At 52.3% G+C, this 11075-nt stretch overlaps 1 protein-coding gene across 1 annotated transcript; it reads right to left on the reverse strand.

Moving 5' to 3' along the window:
• Positions 1–2347: 2347 nt before the first annotated feature.
• On the reverse strand, positions 2348–7120 carry HMOX2 (heme oxygenase (decycling) 2). Its single transcript, XM_010184993.1, has 5 exons — positions 7017–7120; positions 5435–5552; positions 3658–4149; positions 2554–2674; positions 2348–2472 (listed from the first exon to the last, which is right to left on the reverse strand). Exons 1-5 carry the CDS (start codon positions 7094–7096, stop codon positions 2348–2350), a joined length of 936 nt encoding a protein of 311 aa, XP_010183295.1. The 5' UTR covers positions 7097–7120.
• Between the last annotated feature and the right edge of the window lie 3955 nt (positions 7121–11075).

Consider the following 11075-nt stretch of genomic DNA (forward strand, 5'->3'; position numbering starts at 1 on the left):
CCCATCTCCCTCCCGCTCAGAGCTGTGACCACCTTCCCCCAGCTCCGGTCCTTGCTGTGAACGGTTGGGTTGGCGATACTGGCATGGGTGCTCTGGGGAGGTGAGCCGGGTGGGGGCCATACCTCTGCACCCCCTTATGCTCCAGGGCACTATTGAGGCCCCTTTCTCCTGGAACACCCTGGGGCAGAGCAGCAGCTGCTGGAGGCGCCCACCCCTCGCTCCGCATTCCCCCACAGCCCAGGGCTGTGCTGCACCCACAGGGAGGGCCTGCAGGCCCTTGAGGGAATCAGGGGGACCCAAGCATCCCACAGCGCACTCAGGGGAGGTAGCACAGTCCTTGTGGCACTTCAAGGAGCCTGGTGGTGGCTCAGTGTTGAGGAGAGAGAAGGCAGTCCTAGGTCTGCATGCGGCCCGTAAGCAAAGCCCGTTCCCAGGGAAAGGCAGGCACAGTCACCTTCAAGGCACAGTGAGGATGGCGGGGGGGAAATGGCAGCTGCCTTGCCCAGGGACTGTAGCACTGCACCCTTATCAGCACCTCCGTCCTGTCAGAGTGGTGGCTCCAGCTGCATGCGCCTCCTCCCAGCCCCTGCTGTGGCTCTTTTGGGGAAGAAAAGCCCCTGGCAGTTCCTCACCCACCTGGCAAACTGTTAGTGAAAAATGCATCCGGCATGTCACCGCCTGCCCAGCGCTGTAGATTAGAGGAGTTTGTTACCAGGCTGCAGCTGGCTCACAGCTCTGGCGCAGACCTCTGCCCACCTGCTGCAGAGCTGCATCCCCACCCTGAGCCCAGCAGGGCCTGCGGGCGTACACCCTGCAGCCTCCATCCTGCCACAACCATAGCTGCACCCTGTAGGGTTCCTCATTGCATGTGGGTGTAGGGGGTTTACTTTTAGCTCACTTGATGGGGGCAGAAGAAAGGGGCCAAGCAGGTAGGGACAGGAGGTGCCAGCAGCATGATAGAAGCAGGCAAGAGGACCATTTTTTGCCCTTTCTGTGGCAGTGCCTCTTCCTCCCTCCTCTGGCCCCCAGTCCCTGCAGCCAGGGCAGCCCCCAGGGAAAAGCAGGGTGTCTCTTAGTACCCAGGTCTGCAAACACAGCCTGGCCTACACTGGCAGCTGCTGTCTGCTCAGAGGTGGAACTGTGACACCAGTCAGTGTTTTTATGTAAATAAATAACAGACCCCGAACTCTGTGTACTTCTTTTCTTCTCCCCCTGCTCCAAACACACAAACAGCAGATCCAGCCCCAGGGAGACTGAGAAGAGATGGCATGAGTGGGGGGCACAGCAGAGCTGGAGGAAGAGCAGCAGCTCCCTGGCGGTAAGAGGAGCTTCCCCATCTCTCATTGTGCCCGAGTGGAAAAACCCACTAAGCCTGGGCTGGAGGAAGGCAGAGGAGTGCCCATGGCACCAATCTCAGGACCTTTCTGAGTTGTGGGACCCCTAACAGAGCAGGAACCCCCTCTGCAGGTGAAAGGCCCAGGCTGTGACAGCACTTGCCTGCACCCTTTGAGGAGGGGTAGTAAACCCAAGGGGAGGCAGCAGGGACAGAGCAGGGTGTAAGGGCAGGAGACAAATAAAGCAGCATGGGAGTCTGTACCTACTGTGCTTCCCTCCATTTACCTCCTCCCCAGCCTTCCACATCCCCCACACACACCTGCACCTCACAGAAGCCATCACTCCCTCTCTCCCAGTGATGTGCTTTTGACCTTCTCCAGATACAGCATCACAACTTTATTTCAGTCAAGGCTTCACAAGGAAAAAAGACAGCCTACAACCCCAATGTGGCAGAAAACATTTGTCACCTTTACATCCCCACCCACACACCCAGTCCTGTCCCCACCCAGTGGGAACTTCCACCCACACCAGTCATCCTTGGTCCCTAGAACACTGCAAAGGGCTAATGGCCACATGGCACAGCCACTGCAGCACAACTGACATCAGTTTCTCAGGGTAGGAAACCAAGTGCTCCTTCTTACAAAGACTGAAGACACATCCTTGGGTTGCAGCCCAGGACAGGAACCACCCTCCAGTGACAGCTCCCGGACAGGAGATTAAAAGCCAGGCAGGTGAAGACTTTGCCAGAACAGAACAAGATGCCTCCAGCCTTGAAAGCCACCTCAGGCTCAGTAGGGCAGCACTGAGGTAGAATCCTCACACCAGCTCAGCCCTGCACATGAGTCAGCTAAAGAGATTATATTACAGCACTTGCACCACTGCTGTGCAAGGAGTCTTTGACAATCCGGCAGGAGTCCTGTGTTTTGGTTTTTTTCCTCTCACTTACACCCTGCAGTCAACTCACCACCAACAGCAAGGGAAAAGTCCGAAGGACGGGGCGCTCCTCTCCCCATCACATGATGTACCATGCCGCAACTCCTGCTGCCACAGCCACACAGGCTGCCAGGATCAGCTGCACCAGGGGCTGCTTTGCCAGGGCCACACCAGCGTGATAGGGGCAGCCGGGTCCCACTGTGCCTGCCAGAACACAGAGAGCACCATTAGTGCTGTGAGCCCTGAGCCGTGTGCCTGGGACAGCTCTCACTGCCCACAACCTACCTAATTTGTCTGCGTAGTAAGGGCATTTGCGTAAGTCTCCTTTTCCATCGTGGACTGGAAAGCCTCCATCCTGGGCTTCTTCTGTCAGCGACCTGCCAATCTTGTCCAGTTCATCGAACACCTGCAAGCAGTCACAGTCAGTGCCTGGGGCAGGCAGAGCCCAGAAGCTTCCATCCACACCTGTGGTCTGACTGGAGAACAGGCAAGGACTACTCCTGCCTCCCTCCTCCCTGTGAAGACAGTGCACACATGGGCAGCCCTGCGGTGACATCTGGCACATGCTACGGCTCTGAGAAGGCACAGCCCATTCCAAGAGCATCAAGTCAGACCCAGAAGCGAGACAAATGCAGCACTGTCCTGCTCTTTGCTTTCCAGCCTCCTGCAGGCAGGAGCAGGAGGCAATGCACTCTCCCCTCCCTGGTGCAGCCCCACTCTGGGGATCACTGCTCCTGTCTGCAGTGTTCAGGTGGCTCCTCCAGCTCCACTGCCAGGGGTTTCCTTAAGGATCCTGACAAAGGAGCCAACCACATCCCACCACATTTCTGGCCAGCTTAAACCATGACAACCTGCTCCAGGCAAATATCAAAGCTGCCCTGCAGTAGCTAATACCATGTTCATCCCCCTGCAGCAGGGGTAACTCAGTCAGGTTTTGCGAAAGGCAAATACTATGGAGAGGAACAAGAGGATACGACATTTCTGGCCATTAGGCAACACATCAGACATGACACAGGAGACAAATGGTAACCAGTGTGGTGCAACACGCTCACATGGTTTGAGGCTCTCCCAGAGCTCTCCCTGCTGCTTCAGAGCCACACAGCCCATGGGAATGTTGTAGTGAAGTCATTTCAGTTTTGCCCTAATCAAAGGCTTGGCTGTGGTGTTGGAGCATAGGAATTCCTGCCCAACCCCAGCCATGTCTCCAGAAGCTAGCGGGGGACCCACTCTAACCAGAATCCCATCCCCTCAGATGGGAGGGGCTCCGGTGGTCTCAGACCCAAACCACTTTCCCTGGATGAGCAGTCTGACCAATTTAACCTGCAACTAAGAGTTGGTCCAGACCTGACAGCAGCACCTACACAACCCAGGACTCAAAGGAGTGAGTACCTGCATGTTGAATCTGAAGGCTCGGTTGGCCTCTTCCACGATCTTTTCCTTGGTGATCTTGTCTAAGTCCAGAGCATTCATCCTTGCTCTGTAGAGCTGCTTGAACTGCTGTGCATTGGAAACATTATCAAACACGTAGAATTGGATCCCTTCCTCAGTACTGGGCAACTTCAGAGCCCTCTGGGCTACCTTCTTCAGCACTTGGCCGCCTGAGAGGTCCCCCATATAGCGTGTGTAAGCATGAGCCACCAGCAGCTCTGGCTCGTGCTGTCCCACATGATGGATTCTGTCCACATAGTGCTGAGTTGCCTCTGAACACTGGATCTTCTCTTTCCAGTCTTCTCCATAGAAATATTTCAGGTCTTTGGCCAACGCCTCTCTCCGGTGAAGCTCTAGGGGGAAATAAAGCGGAGCAAAGACTGGGCTGTCCTTGTTGCGATCCATTTCCTCTTCCAGAGCAGAGTACGTGAAGTAAAGTGCCACAGTGGCCAGCTATGGACAAAGCACAGCTAATTAAGAAGCCATTCACTAGGTTGGCACATCACACCTTATGACTATCCCCCCCCTGCATGGAGTTGGGTTAAACAAGGAGGAAACCCCCAGGATTGACAAAACCAGCCTGGAAATTCCATACCAGGCATGTGAAAATGGAAAGATCAGAGGCTTTTCTCTTCAAGGGAGGTATAAATTGGATATCAGGAAAAATTTCTTCACCAAAAGGGTTATCAAACACTGGAACAGGCTGCCCAGGGAAGCGGTTAAGTCACCATCCCTAGAGGTATTCAAAATCAAGTTGTGGCACACAGGGACATGGTTTTGTGGCGGACTTGGCACTGTTAGGTTAACAGTTGGACTTAGGACCATAGAGTCATTAAGGTTGGAAAAGACCTCTGAGATCATCAAGTCCAACCGTCAACCTAACACCACCATGCCCACCAAACCATGTCCTTAAGTGCCACATCTGCATATTCTTTTAACACCTCATGGGGTGGTGACTCCACCGCTTCCCTGGACAGCCCATGCCAATGCTTGATCACACTTTCAGTAAAGAAATTTTCCCCAATATCCAATCTAAGCCTACCCTGGCACAACTTGAGGCCGTTTCCTCTCATCTATTGCTAGTTGATTATCGTAAAGATCTTTTGCAACCTGAATTATTCTATACCTATGTTCATGACAGCATTGCCTACAGAGCATGAGCTAAGAATTAGTCTAATGTTGCCTGCTGCATGTCCTGGGTCTCCTGTCACCTTGAGAACAAAGCACAGGGACTAACTTAATCCATAAAGTTCTACTGCCTCATGCTGTAGGAGACTACTGTATACGCCAAGATGTTCAGGATCAGACAGTGCTGCTCAAACCCAAACCAGAAGTGAAAGCAATACAACCTAAAGCCTGTGGAAAACAGCTTAGTCTCCAGATGATGAGATAAGTGCTGTGATCTCACCAGATCTACACAGCTTATGCCACCAGTATCTGTGCTGCAGCCACACCTGCCTTGAGTGGCCACCAGATATGTGACCAGCAGATGTGTGGCCAGAAGCCCAGCACTTCCACTTAAGCAAATCTGTGCTAGGCCATCATGCTCCTCACCCCCTGGTTCCCAGCTGTAGGATGCACCAGGCAGGAGCCATAGACAAAGGTTCTCCTGTTGCTTTGACTCTTCAGTCACACCACCACCCGGATTCCTCCCCATCCCCTACACACAGGGCTGTGTGGCTCTGCCTCAGAGCCTGCATCCATAATGGAGTGCGTCAAAGAGCAAAGCAGCACTCACCTTGAAGAGCTCCTTCTTGATCCGTCCTTTCAGGAAGTCTTTGACAAACTGAGTGTTCTCCGCACGGTCGTGGGATTCCTTAGTCCCCCCCTTCAGCAGCTCCGAAAGGTCAGTGGGACTGCAGGCAAACAGGGAGAGCTCCTTTCAGCCCACTTCCACACGCAGTCAAGAGTTTGTCCCTGCTGTGTTTGGAGGGAAACCGCCCCTCCCCATCCCAACTCCCTGCCTTTTCAGGCCCAGTTTGCAGAAGGTACAAGGTGGGATCCCACAGACTGGCACCACCAGGAGGAAGCAGCAGGGTGGCAGCAGCCAGAGGCTCCTTCCACAGATGCAGGTGCCCGCGTGCCATTATGGGAGGCTGGGGCTTACCAGAGGCTTAGACCCAGGATGCTGAAACAATTGCCAAGGATTCGCTGACCCCTGCACCATTACTTTTGCTTCTCATCCGTGCGAACCCCAACAATACTACAAAATGAGGCCTCAGCTCATGAAAAGCAACTACCAGGGCAGGCTAAAGGGCACAGGAGCCTTAGTGGCAGCCCCTGTGGTCACTGTGGAGAAGGAGAAAGGCTCAGGCAGGAGCAGACACATACACAAGAAGATTTTTCCTGAATTTCACTGTTTTTGCAGGTTTCCACAAGTTGTCTTTCTTAAAAAAGAAAAAGCAAACCAACCCAAACAAAACCAACCAGCCACACAAAAAAATCCAAAACAAACCAAACAAAAAAAAGCCCCTACGATTTTAGATTGCAGTCACTGCACCTGCCTGGAGTCTGGTACAGAGTTATCAACACCTACGCTCACTCAAAATTATGCCAAAGTGCATCTCACAGTTTCTATGACTAGTTTGCTACAGATAGCACGCTTGTGTTGGCTGTAAGAGAGAGACTTGGAACACTCCAGGCCCACTGAGTGGCCGAACACCAGAGTCAACAGGCTGGACAAGGGCTGCATGTGCTGGGAGAGCCAAGGAGCACTGACTTCTCATGAAACTGAGCCCGTCAAGGCAAAGAGAAGCCAACCAACCCATCTAGGTATTCTGGGAAACCTGCTATTCACCCTTCCTATTTTCCATGTCTGAAGCCTTGGCATTTAGAGCACGTGTGTGAATTTGTTTTTTAAACTAACCTCCAGGGAAATCTTCTTGCCTACACCAGTGGGTATTCTGCAGAGGGAGGCAGCTCACTGGAGCAGAGGTCACCTCCAGAGTCATCTTTCCAAACAAGAAGCTGCTATCACTAGAGACTGCCCAGCAAGCCATGGAAAACTGGCTTACCTTGGTCAGGAAGGCACAAACACAACTGCCAAATGGTCACAGCATTTCTGAAATGCCAGTTTCATAGTAAAGACTAAAAAGAAAATAACTGCTTGTTGATCGCTCCTTCCCACCCCTTCCACCCTTCCAGTACAGTTTAATCAAAACAGATTTTACTGCACATATATTTGATTAATCACCATAGGAATCCCTCACTCCTTTTCAGATGGAGAAAAAAAAAAACCAAAACCAAATCACTCTTTTAGCTGGAAGGTCGCCTGTCTTACCCAGGACCGTGTCTGTGCCATGCGGTGAGACAGGACTCACCTGACGCTGTCATCTTCTGTTTCCTGATAGTGCAAGATTTCCTCTTCTCCTCCCTCTGAGCCCTCCATAGCTGATAGCATCGCTGGTCAGTGCTGGAGATCAGACAGTCTGAAAGGCAAAAAGAGAGCAGGTTTTAGAGGGAAGCTGTCTTAGCAAAGGGATGGGTATGAAATGTCTAGCAAGGAGCCTCTGAGCTGCTCCACCACGCAGGGTGTTGAGGAGCAGCCCCACACCATTTCCACTGCACACCAGGCCCTTTCCAGTAAGCAGTGATGTTCAGTTCAGCTGCCTCAGGTGAACCTTGACACCAACACCAGTTCACCAAACATTCACCTCAGGGGGGACCCACAACACAAGCAGCAGCTTGCATTAGGTTTCCCACATCAGGATGGCTGCTGGTTGAAGACGGCCAAAGACCTCCACGTTAGCAACCTGCACTGAAATGGCAAGCAAGATATTTTCCATTGGTGCTACCAAATATCTCATCCAGCGTTAGGCCCTGAGCAGAGCAACTGGAAAGGGAAGCCCCTCTCCTTCAGTCAGGAGGAAGAACAAGCCACTTTGTTTCCACAACAGTGCGGAGCCTCCACTGAAGAAAGCTGTGGTGAGTTAGGCCAGCTGAGCTCCCAAGTCAGGCAGTGCGCAGGTGAAACAAAAGCCCCCCCCCCCCCCCAACAGAGGGTATGAAGAGGAACTTCCAAAGCAGGGGCAGATTTCACTGCTCCACCTGCCCTGGGCTGTACTCCACGAAGAGCCAAAGCATCTGCTCACACACTCCTCTCCTGCCCCAGCAGGGTTCACCTCAAATGCCAGAAGTAACTGGGATCTCTCTCTCCTCTTTTGCAAAAAGTCTCTTGGGATGTAGCAGGATGCATAAGATGTACCCAGGAGCAAGACACCTGGCTTACACTGGCCAAACACCCCTGTTAAGCCAGAAATCCACCCACCTCATTTATAAAATGGACCTGTAATCAGCTTTGTGCAGAGCAGCACCACCACCTCACAGGCAGCCTTGCCAGACAAGCAAGGATCTAAGCTGCTTGCCAGATCTTTGGAAAGCACTTGGTGTAAGAGCCATCCCTCATGCTCTCCCACTTCATTTCAGTCCCCCTTGGGGGGTTGCACCCACAGCCTCACTGCTGAGTCTGTGTCTCGAGGCCAGGAAAGCAGCAGACAAGCAGCTGTGGGCTGGTTAGCACAGGGCCAGCACCAGCACATCAAGCACAGGCCCCCGGCTGACATGCAGCACACCAGTTATAAATTAACTGCCCTCTGGTTTTCTAAGCTGTTTTACAGCCACCCTTGCTGCCCTCCACCCTCTGGCATGGAACTCAGCTGGGTCTGAGCACCCACCCCCAAGTGTAGCACAGCAAGGCCTGGGCATAGTGCTCAGTCTGGGGACACATCACCAGGGTGAAGGTTTCCCCTGTGATCATGCAGTCTTTGGGCTTACTGGACGGAGCCTTCCCAAGGAGAACGACTGACCAAAACACACGACGTGGTGATGCAAGCCAGCCCAGTGCAGCAGCAGAAGCCACAAGAGGTGACAGCTCCACAGCCCCATTACCCTTCCCTGCAGGGCAGGGCATGGGCATGGTGCAGCCTCTCCATCCCTTGGGCAGAGAAGTCTGGGGCAAGATGATGCAGCTGGGGCAGAAAGACACCAGTGCAAGGGCTGAGATACTGGAGGAAACCTGGTTCAGGTGTTCTGTTGTCTATCTGATCACTCACCAGAACAGCAAGCACCTTCACACTAGCTCAACAGACAGGACCTGCCTTCACTCATCACACAGCTTCCGCTTCAAACACCAGGAAATGCCCACTGTGGGGAAGGGAAACTAAAGCAAAGAGGTAAATAACCTGCCTGGGCTCAGGGGAACAGCCCACTCACCCCGCACCACTGCCAACCTCCTGCCAGTACAGATGTGCAAGTTCTCGTGACACCCTGGCTTTCTGCTCAGCTTGCTTCAGGCCAGACACTGCTCAAGAAATGCAGGTTCCAAAATTAAACCAGATAAACTGGTTCCCATTTATCTCATTCTTCCAGAGTCCTGGAAGAAGGGTGTGCTGCCTCTGTGCACTGTCAGCCCCAAAACAGCCACCCATACAAAGCAGCAGGTAAGAGCACAGCTACAAAGAGCACCTCAGTCCTGTGCATCCCTTTGAAGAGGCCTGAAGGCAGCACATTAAATCCAACTTAAAGGAACACACCAGGCATACATGGCTCAGCTCCTGAGATCATTGTCTGCTAACTCATGCAGGAGCTCTGCTCTCTGTGCTACACAGCAGGCACCCCATGGGGTCTCAGACACCTTTACCCAAGCCTGTTACTGGGGCTGTAGAAGCACAACCGATCAGAATAGTGAAGTATTGCTCCAGCACTGTCTGCTGTTTGAAGAAGGGGTTAGCATGCAAAAAGTCATTTAAGGGCTTTGGTGCCCTCTCAGACTTGTGTCTCCCATGAGCTGACATGCCCATCTCTACAGCAATATGCAGGGCAGTGACAACACCAGTTTCTTTAGCCCGATGTGAGGACAATACACATTCAGGGAAACACAGAAGCTTCAACTTTTCCCAATACCATCTCTAGTATGGACACCTCCCTGATCAACCTAAGAGACAAATCAAACCCCTGTCCTTTTCAGTATTAGGATATTGCATGAGAACTTGGAGGAGAGGAAATCAAAAGCATTCTAACTCTCACAGATGGTTGTTTTTAACTCAAAAAACTGGCAACTGAAAGCCCATGACACGGTCACTGGTCAAAGCCCTGGTTTCTCGGGGCATTCTGCTCCTCTGAAAGTGGCAGTGTCCTACTCACCGAGAGGAAGATTGAGGCAGCTGCCCACCTCTGCTGCCGAGGCTGGAATGTTGTTTCATTTGCTACAAGGAGCTCTGCTCATCAAGACTGGTGTTTGGGGTAAACACACATCTCCCTGGTGCCCTGAGAACAGCCTGCTTGGGAGAAATCCAACAGCTACAAAAGTTGGGTTAGCAGGGCTGGAGAATGGAGGTTTGGTACAGGACACATCAGCACTCCAACCACTTATTTTCCAATAACAGTGTTCCAACCCTCTGAGAAAAGATCCCTATCTCATCTAGCCAGCAATTTGTTTTCCCTTACACACATTTCCACAGCAAGCTTTGCACTCAAGACGCACAGCCACTCTTCTCAGTGTGGGCACACTTAATCCCAATAATCCCGTGCCTTTTGAAGGCAGCAGATGCTGCTGCTACAGAGAAGCAGGACTGGAAGTCCTGGCTTTGCTCGGGCACTCTCAGAAGTTCAATAATTCACAAACACTCAGGCAGTGCAGAGTTCGTGTTTGCTGTTCAACTAGCATGCAACCTCAAGGCATTTCCCCCACATACAGAGCTTTACACCCTTGCTATAGCAAGCAGTAAAGTGTGGCTAGACCTACCCAAGCATCACTGCAGCGGAGGCAAACCCCAGAAATCTGGGCCTAGCGGCTTGCAGAGTCATCACAGAGGTAACCTGGCAAGAACATCAGGAGAGCTTCACAGCTTCTCCTCCCTCTGGGGAGGTACTTGGCACTGCCCACTGTTGGAAATGGAACCTCACAGGATAAGTTACTACATTACCTGATCCCAGGTAGGTTTAAGATCTGGACACAGCCTAAATTTCAGCAATAATTCAAATCTAAGGCACTTGTAGCAGTGCCCATGCAAATGCTGCTTCTGTCCCTGAGAGCTGCAGTCCAGCACCTCAACAAACTGACCGAGGAGGGAAACCCCTGGCAAGTTGACAGATCTTGTCCAGTTCCACACTACGGTAAGCAGCCCTTGTGTCAGGAATCTATATGCTGACATTGGCTAGGAAAACAGCCCAAGGGGCAAGTCAGTCAGCCAGAATTAGATCTGGGGCATAACAGACATCCACGAATGTATCAAACAGCCTTTGCTTTTGGGAGAGCTGGCACTCACCCTGCCTGTCACAGCACACAGTCAGATGTGCCTGGGACACTGAGCAGGGCCAGTGACAGGCACTTAGAGCTGATTCATGTAATGTGTACAAGTACTTGGCACCACAGGGCTTGA

This window comes from Mesitornis unicolor, unplaced genomic scaffold (genome assembly GCF_000695765.1).
Source record: "Mesitornis unicolor isolate BGI_N332 unplaced genomic scaffold, ASM69576v1 scaffold8290, whole genome shotgun sequence".
Classification (NCBI taxonomy): Eukaryota; Metazoa; Chordata; class Aves; order Mesitornithiformes; family Mesitornithidae; genus Mesitornis; species Mesitornis unicolor.